Source organism: Cavia porcellus, unplaced genomic scaffold (genome assembly GCF_034190915.1).
Source record: "Cavia porcellus strain 051 isolate PalLab524CR breed Dunkin Hartley unplaced genomic scaffold, mCavPor4.1 scaffold_26, whole genome shotgun sequence".
NCBI lineage: Eukaryota > Metazoa > Chordata > Mammalia > Rodentia > Caviidae > Cavia > Cavia porcellus.
In genome coordinates this window covers 50,525,439-50,539,750 of record NW_026947509.1, presented here as the reverse complement: position 1 = coordinate 50,539,750, position 14,312 = coordinate 50,525,439, and the positions used below count along the sequence as shown (strand labels likewise).

The 14,312-nt window shown below is 34.9% G+C and overlaps 1 protein-coding gene across 2 annotated transcripts in view; it reads right to left on the bottom strand.

Moving 5' to 3' along the window:
• Window positions 1-14,312, bottom strand: part of Spag16 (sperm associated antigen 16) — a 997,476-nt gene that overhangs the window by 960,102 nt on the left and 23,062 nt on the right. Inside the window, exon 4 of one of the 2 annotated variants that reach the window (XM_063237454.1) lies at window positions 1,986-2,104. The exons of the other annotated variant lie outside the window; for it this stretch is intronic. Within the exon in view, the coding sequence (XP_063093524.1) occupies window positions 1,986-2,104 (119 nt within the window). The remainder of the gene's footprint in view (window positions 1-1,985; window positions 2,105-14,312) is intronic. 2 annotated transcript variants of the gene reach the window in all.

The window sequence follows — 14,312 nt, the reverse complement described above, 5'->3', positions numbered from 1 at the left end:
ATCCACGTAGCAGGAACACAGTTATCACTAAATTTATTAAACTTTACATGTGCATTTAAAAATATTAAGATTGGCAATTCCTATGCTCACAGTCTTAGTAAGATTCAAAACACCAAAATATAAAAATTGTATCACATCTGGATTACTGACATTCACAAATTACCCCTCTATTCAAAATTAGGATTTAATCCAAAACCTCCAAAAATTCCTTTATGTATTATATGTGTTATATGAATGTATTAAATGAATCCCTATTCGTGTATATGCAACGACTATTAAAGAGTAAGCTTATTTTATATCCAGTCATTTAATGAAATTTTTCTTTAAAGAATGCTAGGAATCCAAAACATGACATTATTATGGAAAAATAATAAAGACAGCATGCCCACTGAGTTTCATAATCAGTCAATCATTAAAATACTCAATTAAGAGAATCTTGTTTATACATAATATTTGAAAATATATTTTTACTTTCAAATAAAGAATATTACAGAAAATAAATCAGTCAATTGTATCAGAGAAAGGTAAACATTTTCACTATAAATAACTTAAATAAACAAAGTATTTCTGTTAGTAAAACACTCAATTACAGGAAATTATGTTAATAATTATGTAAAAATATATGAAAATGATTTATAAAGTAGCTTTTAACTATTATATAATTCCAGGAGCTACTTCTTTTTAACTTCATGAAAATCAGTAAAAACCTGAGTATTTGGGAAAGATATTACACTAAACCATCTTCCTAATTGATATTCTGATTGTATGTAAATGCATCCAAATGACTCCACAGGGTTCTGGAGGTGGAGATGAAAAGGCGTCTATCTATTTGTGTAACCCTGTCATGGCAAGGACTTTTTAAGCCTTTCAAATTTTAATGAGGTAAAATTAACACACAATAAGTTGTACAAGGCTTAAAGGTAGAGCTTGATGGCTTTTTACATATAAATATACAGATACAGATCATTTGTAGAACATTTTTATCATCAAAAAGGAGTGTTCTTCCTGCCCCATGTCATTCAGTACCCACTCTTAGGGGTTACCACTGTTCTACAATAGATATTAACTTGCCTCTTTGAACCAATTACAAATGGAATCACACAGCATATATTTTTTGTGTTATGTTTTCTGCTCAGAATGTTTTTGAGATTCACTTATATTATCATCTTTACCAATAATATTCCATTTTTTATTACTGCGTAATATTACATGACTAGATCATAAGCTGTTGTCTTATATTTTCTTTCAGAATCTTTTGAAATAAATGCTTTATATTTAAAATTTCCATCTGTGACTTACTTAAAATTAATTTTGTACATATGGCATAAAGTTAGGCTTGAAGTTTGCTTTCTCATATGTATCCCCAATCTGCAGTACCATTTATTGAGAAATATAATGTATGCATTACTTTCAAATGTTTAAATATTACACAGTTTCTCTTATATGAGGGGAAGATGATATGAAAAGAATTAAGTTCCCTTATGTACATACACCAACTCCTTATGATAAATGCAAAATCTATCTACAGGAAATAGTTACTAAAAAACATTTTTAAAAAATAAAGAATCATCACTATTGTTTTAGATTCACCTAGATAATTCAGGATAATCTTTTTGTCTCAAGAGAAAAATCTAACTTGACCACATCAGAAAAGTTCTTTTCACTATACAAATTATAGTAAGCCTCAGAGATTAGGAGATATACATACTTGGCAGTGAGAGATAGGGCATTATTGAACCTACTTTGCCACTGAAAATTCATGAAAAGATACCACAATTGAAGAATCTAAGCTTGGAGATTAAAAAAAGGTATTTCACCGCCCAACTAATGAAATACCAGTAAAGCGAATCCAGCAATAAATTAACAGGGTAAGACAACAAGACAAAGGAGTTTTTCCCAGAACTGACATCTTTAAGGCAGTTAAAAGAATGTGTGTTGAATGCTGTTAGTATTGCTAAAGAACAATTATCCATGTAATTGTTTACCATTCAGACTGAAAGCAACCAAGAGTTCTGCTCATCCCCATTTTGATCAGGAAATTGCAGAGAAAGTCTTCTATTACTTCAGGTACTGCATGCTTTGGAGGAAGAACTGTTTCCTGTTCCTGAAATTTAAGTGTAAAGTTACTTAATTTGTAAATGTCAAGGCTTTCATCAATGGTACAGATTAGGCATTTCATTCCATTACTTTTCAAACATTTACCCCAATTATTATCTGCAGGAATGATTATCATAACCAGATATAAAATATCTATTAACACAAAAATGTCTCTGCCCTCCTACATAATAGCCAAGTAGAGGAAAACAATATGGATTACTAAAGAAAAAAATACATAAAATGGCAGATAATGCTACCAAGTGTTGACCAAGTGGACCCAGTTAACCAAGTTGACCAAGTGGACCCAGTTGACCAAGTGTTGACTAAGTGGTTTATACCAAGTGGAATAAAGTAGATGCTAGCAGACAGGGAGCCCAGAGCACTATGTGTATACAACTGGGTTTAGTATATACAGTGGTAAAGGAAGATTTCACTGATAAAGTGAGGTTTTGGTCATAATCATGAAGACACAATCCCAAATGCTGAAATCCTAATAAGATCGAAGTTCCTAATTTAATATCCCAAAGAATCAAAATCTCAGAAATAAATTCTAAAACAAAATAATTTTAAAAATTATTTAAAAGGCCTCTTACAATTTTAAAAAGGAAGGTTACTTGAGAAACATTCAAAATCATGAAAAAACATTTCATAGTCCACTATAAATGAAATGGGCAATAATAACAAACATATTTTTGTAAGTATAAACACTTGGATATGCTAAGTATAGTCAAGCAGGTATGACAGTTGTCAGCATACAAATAGTATTCATAAAGAACTAAGACAAAAGCATAACATATGAACACGTATTACAATGGTTGGTACACCCAGCTCTACAATAAGAGTCATCTGAAATCCCATGACAGGAAATCTAAATCTTTTCTTGATACTAATCAAATACCAGATGGTTACCACTGCATGTAAAGTCATCCAAAGAGCTGAGCTCTCAAGAAACATTATCTTCCACAAACACAGATGTACCAGAAAAATATTTTTTAATTTACTGAAGAAATTTCAACATTTTCATGCACATACATAATGCATGCCTACGAAGTCAACAATGATTTAAGGAACTTTTATGGAATGAATCTGCAAAAAAAAAAAAAAAAAGCATACCAAGTAATGAAATTTTTTATACAATTTATACCTCTAGTATTAGAAATTACATGAAAAGGAAATATATAAGTTAACAAGTCATAGAAATAATATTAACAATTTAAAATAGAATTTTAAAAACTACTAAGAAAACTCAACATATGAAAATATCTATTACAATGCTACATTATGGGAAATTGGGCCTATGTCATCAACATAAACTGCAAATCTCATGACTACCAACTGCATTTTGAAGTCTTGCATCTTGATGAAGCTACTACTTTCAGGGCATGGCTCTCCTTACAAAATACACTCACATTCATTTTTTTTATGTGGAACTGTCCTTTGTTAATTTTTTCATGATTTGATATACACAGAGATCAACATCCCTTGTTTCCTCATTTTCTATGCTGTGCTTCTATGTTGTGGATTGGGTAGGTGAGCACGATTATGTCAGCTTCATTGAGCTGCCCAGCGGACTGACTTAGCACACTTCTGGGCACATCTGTGGTCATCGAGGTGTGACCTGGGTACTGTGTTCTGTTCCTAGCCCCATCTTCTCAGGCACTGCTCCCTACCCTTCTTGCCAGCAACCATGAACCAAGCAACTTTGCTCCAGCAAGGCCCTTCAACTGTTAGGTTCCAGCCTTGGAGTTTGCCAGTCATGTACTGAACCCCCCAAAACTGTGAGCCAAATTAAGCCTGCCCGCCTTTAAATTGTGAGTCAGGTGTTATGGCCCAGCAACAGGAGGGCTGACTAACACAAAGACATTAAGGAACCCTTCTGTATGCATTCACATACACACTGCATATTTGATGATGGAACAACAGCACCACTACATTGTCTTCTTATCCTGCTGTGCACATAATTATTTTCAAACCAGACAGTAATTTTACTGACTTCCCCAGGCATCTGTGGCTTTAGTTATCGGAAGTTCTTAGAAATTCATTAAGTGAAAAGCATTGTGGATGCAAATAATGCATTTTTATACTGAAGTTTTCCATTGCTGTACAATGCAGTGAATCCATCCATTTGAATTTTCAGCCAAAGGCACTAGACTAAACAAAAAAACAAACTTTATTGACATTACACTGAAATTCATTTTTAGAAACTTTGATTTCACCTAATCAGTCACATTAGTCAGTCACTATGGTTTTGTGATTTAATTGAAATTCATTTATTTATTTTTTATTTTAAAGAGAATAAAACTAAATGGAATAAAGTCAATCAAAACAAACAAGTGTGACACAGGACTTCAAACAATATGAAATCAATAATATTTATCATAATGCATCTTGTTGTCATCAAAAACAGCTTCAGAGACCTTTCAGAGATAGTAAAAATCAAACAAAACAGAACAGAATAGAACCAATAAAAAAGCAAAACAATGAATGCAATAAAGGACTTCAAAACAGTATAGCTCCCATAATATACCTTGCTATCTTTGACACAGGTACCCATGCCATCAGATATAACAAAATCAAACAAAATGAAACAGAATAAAACTCAATTCAACAAAACAATGAAAATGACACAGGACTTCAAAACAAGACATAGGGAGTTAACAGTGGCTACCACCTTCAGAAGAACGCCACATTGTGTACCATTATCCTCTGAATAGATGATCTGACCACCAGCCCTAGACATGTGAAGCCAGTGAAACACCAAACACCACAAGCATAAAACTGCATTTCACCTCACTGCAGCCTGTGTTTCTCCAAATCAGCTGGTTGCTTACCTCAAACTTCAAAATGAAATTCAAAGTGAAGGAGTGCTTCCAACTCATATATGGAGGCCAGCATCAGTCTGATCCCAAAGACCTCATTAACAAAGGAAACTACAAACTAATCTCCTTCATGAATGTAAATGTAAAAATCCTCAAAATAATACTGCCAAATAGAATCATCAAAAAGATCATGTGACATAACCAAGTATGTTTCATACCAGGTTTGAATAGTTCAACATACACAAATTAATAAATATAATACAAAATATAAACTGAGGCAAAGAAAGAACCACTTGGCCTTATCAATAAATCCAGAAAAAGCTTTTGACAAAATCTAACACCTATTCATGATTTAAAAAAAAAAAAAAAAAAAAACCTGAAGAAAATAGCTATAGAAGGACCTTATCAGAATCTAATAAGACCCATTTAGGACATAACAATGGCCCACACCAAATTAAATGGGAAAACCTGAAAGCTTTCCCTTTGAACTCAGGAACAATATGAGAATGTCCACTATTACCACATCTTTTCAACATAGTACTCAAAACATTAGAACAATAAGACAACAGAGAGAAGTAAAATGGAAATTCAGGAAAGGAAGAGGACAAATTATTATTTCCAGATGACACAATCCTCTACGTAGAAAATCTAAAACATTCCACAAAAGTACTCCTTGAGGGGCTGGGGATTTAGCTTAGCGGCATAAGCACCTGCCTTGCAAGCAGGTGGTTGTAAGTTCTATTCCCGGTACCAATAAAAAGATTTAAAAAAAAAAAAGTACCCCTTGAATTAATAACCAAATTCAGCAATGTAGCAAGACACAATCAACACACAGAAATCAATAGTGTTCCTGTATATTAATAATGTACTTCAAAAAAATAAGAAAATAATGTCATTCACGGTAGCTTCAAGAAAAATTAAATATCTAGGAATTAATCTACCTAAGGAAGTGAGAGTCCTCTATAAAGAAAACTACAGTACTCTGAGAAAGGAGACCGAGAAAGGCAACAGGAAATGTTAAAATATTCCCAGTTCTTGAATAGGCAGAATCAATACTGTCGAAATGTGGTCATAGTCCTAAAACTGGTAGATTTAAAACTATCGCAATAAAAATAACAACAGCGTTCCTCACAGGCATGAGAGAAAATGTTCCTAAAATTCAAATAGAACCAAAAGAGACCCAGAATAGCAAAACCAATCCTGGCCAACAAGAATAAGGTAGAAGACACCACAATATTTGACTACAAAACTACAAGGATAAAAAATGGCACATTCCTGGCATAAAAATACACATGTACCATGTGTGAACAGAACAGAAGATGCAGACACAACCACAAACACAGTAATGTAATAGCAAAAAAAAGCTTGTGTTCATATTGTGCAAAGGAAGTAAATAAGCACATAAGGTATATCGGGGTCAGCTTCTGTAAATAAAGTTTACTTAGATACAATCATGCACAGTTGTTTATATGGAGCATGGCTGCTTTTGCATTACAAGACACAGCTGACTAGTTTTTGTGAACACTTGCTGCCCCTCAAAACCTAAAACACTTACCGTTATGGAAGACAACTTTAAAGACATGGGCTAGAAAAAAAAATGGAGATATTCTGGCAAGTGCCATACAAAATTACATAAAAACAACTAATATCACACAAGACCCAGTGCAATATAAATCAAATAATGGATAGTGTCTTTAAAAATATAAAAGCATCATTATCTCTTAAGTGCCTTCATTGTTTTCCTCACTGGCAAGAAATAACTAAATCATCAGCTGACCATTTGGATAAACAGGTCTAATGTCTTCTAGACTCAGCAGCCGACCTTCCTTCCTGCTTCTCCCCCATAATTTGAGAACTGTTAGGCACAAGGTTACGAAGAACAGTTGTCTAGAAATGCAATGAAGAAAGATGACATGTGATCCCACAAGTAGTTCTTTGCAAAAGTGTTGTAGGTAACTTAACACAGATGCTTGTTATTAGCAACTGCTATGACATTCAAAAGTGGTGAACTTAGGCAAATTCTGGAAGCTACAGAAAAGCCCTAACATGCAGGATTTTTAAAAGATTCTTTAAAGGTCAAACAGAATAATCTGGAGTATTCTTCAAGTTATTTTAAATATGTTCAGGACCCTATAATAAATATCACAGGAGATGCCAGCCTAGCAGAGTATAGCACGTATGCCTTCAAGTGTTTGCAGTTTGGGGTTACCCTTGTAGGACATTATTTATAATTGTCAAGTAGGAGCCTATATAATCCTTTCTTGCCTTTCTGGCTCAATAAACTTGTGGACAGTACTTTAGGATAAAAAGTGGATGGCAGCCGGAAGGAACTAGGAAACAAGAAGAAAAGGACAGACCAAAGGAAGAGTGTACTCTATTTTCTAAGGATGCCTAAGGGCTGCAGACAAACTTTTTATATACATGACTGAAGCACACCAGGGAGATTTCTGCCTTCTCAAAACCTGTTCCCATTCTGTCTAGTTCTGAACGTGGGTGCTGTACGCACCTTGAAACACCCACACAGAACAGAAATGAAAACACTGTAAAGTGCTATAGTTCTTGGTTATACATGAACAAGTACTACCCTGTCAATATACTTATGTATTAATCCATAGTCCTTCTGCATTTACAAAAATAAAGACAGAGAAAGAGACAGAATTCCAAGCTGTTGTAAGTCTCTTTTATCTTGACATGCATTATTTTTTCAACATATATTTAGTTATTATCCCCCATGTGCCAATCATCGTGAAGAGCGTTGGAAATTAAACATGAAAAAGACACAGTCCTATCTCAAGGAATTCCACGACTAGCTGAGTAAAACAAAACATTACAATACAGAAGCTCTTCTATTTGTAATAAAGTTAAATTACAAAACAAAAACCTGGTCATAAATCTATACACAGCCAGCACCTACATGTACATAATTTAAGTAACACCTTTATCTCAATTACACATTACTTACAACACTCATTATGACTTTATAACTAAATTATAAGGGTAAGCACAAGCACATCTATAGAAAAGTAAGTATTGCAAGCTATGTGCCTCATTTTACAGACTGTGGAATTATGAAAAAACATTGTCCCTACATAGACCCAGAAAGCAAAAGCTGAAGGAAAACAAAGATAACAAGAGTTGACATCTTCTAAGGACAGAGGCTTCTATCTGGTGTTACATCACAACAACACAGATCTGCTAGGTAAAATGATACATAAAGGAAAAAATACTGTGTTTATCTTGGATGTGTAAACAAAGGCTTTGTTAAGGAGACTCTCAATGGCTGCAGAAGAAAAGCAGCTCAATAAATAAATAAGGAATAGAAGGAAACTGGAGAGAAGAAAAAAAGGTGAGGCAAAGACAAGGCTTGACAGACAGTTCGTCCATTAGTGCTTGGGGCTTATGGAGAAAGGGACAAGAGTTAGAGAACTCAACAAGAGTCTCATCAAAAAGGCAAAGTAAGAAGAGTGGAAGGGTGGACATCTAAGGAGAGTAGCCTAATTTTCTCTCAAAAGATCTTTTAGGTGGGACTAGAAGAAAGCATACATATTGCCAGCAGGCAAACAATGATTTAGATGAAAATATGAATATGGATATAAAGTACACTAAGTAAAGGATGAAGGTAAGGAAAAGGACATGAGAGATGCTGAGGACAGAAACACAGACTTAAGAATTACCTGAATGTTAAATTATAAAGTAATAAGTCACATAACAAAGTTAAAAACTGTGATATACTTTGAACAATGTAACACTACAGTTTGATGCACTTTGAACTTTATAACATTAGAATCTCTGTGATCTTAAAAGATACACCTTATTTAGAATTTCATTTTGTCAACTCTTTAGTTGTTAAGTCAAATCTACTGTCTATAGGCAAGACTTTAAATATAAACAGCCCAGCTCTAATTCAATTAAAATGTACAAGTGAATGGGAATCCTTAGTGACAAATAGCTCTTTGAATTATAACTGAACATATATAATAACTGAAAATTGTTTGATATATTTAATTCATTTGATATGAAAGATGTAAAATAACAGCACAGCTCCCTTATGACTATACCAAGAAATATATCTGATATTAACTTTTTCAGTGCTGGAGATCAAACTAAGGGCTTTACACACTCTAGGCATTCACTCTGCCACTACACTAAATCCTGAACAGTAATTCTTAATATATTTGAAAAAAATATAATATCATGAAATTTCTCAAACTTAATGTTCTCAAAATACCTTTATACTCTTAATAATTATTGAGGGCTCCAGAGAATTTTTATATGTATGTGAGTATATCAATCAAGAGTTACCATATTAGAAATTAAATTTTAAAATATTTATTTACTTTAAAATAAGTATAAAACTTTATACATTAATATAAATTAATGTTTTATAAAAAACTAACTGAATTTTTCCAAACAGAAAAAAAGAATGAAAAGAATACCATTACTGATTTTTGCAATCCTATTTAATGCTTACAGCAAAAAATCAGTAGATCCCTAAATATGCTATTGCATTTAACCTGTTGTGATATGTTCTCTTAATTGAATTATCTGAGAAAAACTCCAACTTCAGACAGATAAGTAGTATGAAAATAAAGGACAATGGAAAGCCCTTAAGAGGGATCTTGTGGACCTCAGAAGAATCTCCTGCAATGCTCTAAGAATTACTTACTGATACACAATACAACAGTACCGTGTTGGTCAGTTAGTATTCTCCAAAAATACTTGAATATGCAACGGACCCAAGAAGAAGAGGAAAAAGAGAGAAAATGTCATAAAGATTCCAATTATATGACTTAAGTGCCTGACTACTATTTTCTTTAATATTAAAATTAAAATTTTAGAAATATTAGAAAGCATTATAGAATAATAACAATATAAAGCACCTATAAGAGGGCACTTTAAAAATTAAAAACCAAGAACAAAAGAAATAAAATGTGTGTATTTGCATATGTCTATATCCCTATCCTTACTCATATTTCAATTTGGAAGAGTCTTCATTTTTAAGAAACAACTGACAGTATAAACTACTCAATTGTTAAGATTAATATTTCCTATTTTCTCAACTTTTTTTCAAAAATCACTTTAAATATAATAAAAATACATTTTATTCAGAGCTAAAACCATTGTACCTACTAAAAAAACTGGCAGTCTACTTAATACGTAATTTAAGGAAAGGCCATTCAACATGTATTGGTTACAATTAGACAGATTCCAGAGAAAGGGACGGCTAGACTAAGAAATGCGTTGCCCCTCTACCCTGCCAGAGCTCTTGCTCTTGCAAAGCTCTATGTAATATTGTCAAATGTCCCCCATCAATAGGTGCTTAACAGAGATACCTTCTTATGTTTGTTACTTCAATAACTGAATACAATCTCTTCTTTCTCTGTTTTCTCCTCTTTTTCTGACTCTTGCTATTCCTTCATTTATCTTTCTCCTTTTTCTTTTGCCTTCCTATCTTTTCTTTGGGATTATTATTCAATAACATTATTATTGCTATTGTTAGGGTTAATTTCAAGGTTTAATTTTTTCTACTCTTCTATATTTTATCATTCTGTCTTTTCCCATCATAGTGAAATAATACAGATCTCCTTGAACAAGATCTTAATTATCTAATATTATATAACATTATATAAAGTTAGCTTCTAAATTGTTGGTGTTACTAATAGTTACTCTCCCCACTTAAAAAAACAGATACCTAGCATCTGGAACACACTAGGAAGGAACACTCATGTGGAGACATAATCACAACACTAGTCTCCTCACCAAAAAGATCCCAACATGCAGTAGAAGAGACAGTTTCACATCTGATCTGCAAACCTCAACACAAAATCATAGCTACAATGACAAAACTTGGCAATTAGATATATCCACAAACTCTTAATTCTCCAAAAGCTAATCCCACATATAATGAAATGAATAAAATTCCACAAAAATAAAAAAAACTAATAGTGAAAATGATGAATGAGATCAAAACAGAGGCAAATAAGCAGCTCAATGAATCAATTATTAATGATGAATGTACTTAATATACAAATATGCAACTAAATGAATTAAGAAAGGCAATGTAAGATATGAAAGATCACTTTGGTAAACTTACTGAATCAAATAGAAATCATGGAAATGAAAACTTGTGTAAGTCAAATTAAAAAGAAAAACTCAAGATGAATTAGAAGAAAGAACATAAGGAAATAAAGACAAGGTAGATGTACCAGAACCAGAATGTTTAGTCAATAAAAATGAAAAAAAGAAAAGCAAACAATGAAAATATTATCCAAGAGCTGCTCTAATGGAACAAATTTAAGATGCCATCTTTAAGGAAGGCAACAAAGTAAAGGTTAATGGCATAAATCTATTCACTGAAATCATTGCACAAAATTTCCTTAATCTGGGTAATGAGGTAAAAGAGGCATTTATATAGGTATCAGCCAGATAAAGAAGGCATTTAGAGCCATGTTCAGGAGGGTCACATGGCGACAGGGCACCACCATGTTTTGGGTTACGTGACAAGGCGCCGCCATGTTCCCAAGACCCTCATTGTCAAAGGGGGGCCCCCTTGTGGCTCCTCTTGTGAACTGCAACAGCCGCTGTGTTGCAGTGCACATGACACTTCATTGTGCTGCCGACAGCAATCCTCTCACTGCAAGGCACACAGTGAGACGCCATCCGCCTGTGTTTCCCAGGGTGACCAGCAGCAGCTCTGTAGGCCCTCTACAGATGATCGCTCACAGATGGCTGCCCAGTGGCCCTCTACTCCTCATTCTTCTCCTCAAGCTCTGCTACCACTTTGGAAGCAAGCTGGCCCCGAGGGACTTGTTAACATCCATGTGCCTTTTTCCCTTTCTGATCTATCTCAGATTACCCATAAATTAGGTACCTTCTCTCTTGACCCACAGAATTATATCAGGCAATTTAAATTCATTACTAATTATTATGATTTACATTTTAAGGATGTTTATGTTATTTTAAATACCACTCTCAGCTCACAAGAACAAAATCAGCTGTAGCAAGCAGCTCAAAAAGAAGCTGATCACAGACATAAGGTAAACACCGCTGATAATGACCCTGGGCCTATAGCTGTGCCAGAGCAGGACAAGCATACTAACTATAACAAACTTTTAAATAGGTCCAGGAGGCTAATCAAAACCCAGCTGTGTTCCTAAATTGGCTTTCTAATCCTCCTGCCCTGTGAGCAGTTCCAGCTTCACGCACTATGTCAGGCCGCCTCTCAGCCCCTCCTCCACACACCCTCCCAGCTCCTCCCTCCTCTGTGCGCCATCCTCATCACCGCCACCTTACGCATTTCCAGGGGCAGTCCCAGCCTGCCCCTGCACACTATGTCCTGGTGCTTGCCCCACCCCCACGCTGGGCGTGCTCTGCTGGCGTGCTGCGAAACAGCTGCTCAGCGGCTCTGCTCAGGCATGCTTTTTTTACAATTCAGCTCCGCTCAAGAGATGCTATTTTTTTATCACAATTCTCAAACCATTTAATCAAAGTTACTGGCCACCTGATAATTTTACCAGCCTTGTTTATCAATCAATGCCTTTACCAATCTCCTGTTTAACAACTAAGGTTATAAATTCCTTTTTGCTGGGAACCACTAGCTCTATTTCAAGACAAGGGTTTTCTTCAAAGTTTTATTTTATTTGTCTTGGTTCATACTACTGCAAATAACAACTTTAAAAACTAAATGTGTTCAAAATTTGACAGTATTAGATCAGTTTTGATAAATTTATTCATAAGATTGCTAAACCTTTACTGCAAAATGTTTCCATTAAAGCCTTTTTAGACAGACTAAAGCCTTTTTTGTTAATTCCACGTGGTACCCTAAAAAAAGCGGTATGCCATCCAGATGAAGCCTGCTCTCTAATCTAAAATGCCAATATTAAACTCCTGCATACTTACTTAATTCTACTATAGTCCAAAACCCAAACAAAAAGGCAAAACTTGACCTTCAAACCTTATAGAGATCTTAATATGGTTTTTCATATTTTTAACACTTGTGTAGGTAAACCTACACAAGGTGGAGCTGCCTGCCCCCTCCATGGACCATGATCAAATGCAGCAGAAGAGATTGGGCAAGAAAATGCCCCATCCTGGCATTCTTTGAGACCTTACTCCAGGGCTATTGGACTGTCATAGCCACCAAAGAGTGGGTAAGCCATCCTAACTTCTAGCCCTCACAGGAAATGTCGACACTGCCAGATTCATTGCCAACAAAAATTGCTGCTGAAGATTGTGGAGGTTCAGGGCAACAACAGCCCCCTTTAAGCTGTCCATCTCAGATTCCAAGTCACACTAAAGTCTCAGGTAAGACACTCTCTATATTTGCGGACATAGAGGCCATATTACAGAGTTCTTCCTGAGTTTTCAGGCTGCTATATTAAGTCCTCCATCTCTATGATGGGGTATTGATGGTCAACCTATGCCATTTATAAACAGGGCCTATTTCGTGCAGGTCCCAGTCTTAAATCTTAAAAATGCCTTTTATGCAGGTTGACTTAGACACACTGAGGCCTCAACAGCTTCCACCTATTGTCACTGGTGGAACTCTCCTCAGTGATATAAGACCACCCCCTTCCTTTCTTATTTACCAATTTCTCAGGTAACCCTAGTCAAGACTGCCAGATACATTTTTGTTTTCTCTTGGTTTATACTTTTTCAGGATACATAAAAGCCTTTCTCACAATCAGGGAAACTGCTGATATACTTGCTAAAGTTCTGTTGCAGCAAAGCCACAGGACTACAACCAGGGTGGAGTGGCCCCCATCTGATCTACTTGGCTACCCCTACAGCAGTCAAAGTTGCTGGACTCCCATCCTGGTTTCACATCACTCAGGCTAAGAGGTGCCCTTCCAGCTCTAAATCTGATCATTCTTAATGGTCATCTCATCTTCTGTTGCCCACCCGTCTCTGTTTCACAAAGGCTTTGCAGCCACGGTCAACAGGCTACAAGGCCACAGTCAACATGTTTTGTTATCCACTTTGGTTCCTAATTTCTTATGTTCTATTAATAATCATTTTTACAGAAGGACTCTTGACAGTCTTTCCTAAAGATTCCCACATCTTGCGTAAGATAATCTTCATAATGTTCTATATGATAACAGTCACAGTTCTTTCTACCCTCAGCTGTCTGGTTAAACGTGACATCCCTGAAAGCCTAAGAGTCTCATCAAATTTTTGTTCTTCTGTCTCCATTGGTCTAAACAGGTTGTATCTTATTGGATTTTATTATGTACGATAGTATAAGCAAAAACTTTTAAAGACAAGGAGATTCTACAGAAACCATTGTTCATTTTCTGTTAGTTGATTCTAAATACCCTGTAATGCTGTCATTCTCTTAAATGGTTTTATATTGTTTTGATATATTTAATGCTACAATATACGAAGTTGTACTCAAGG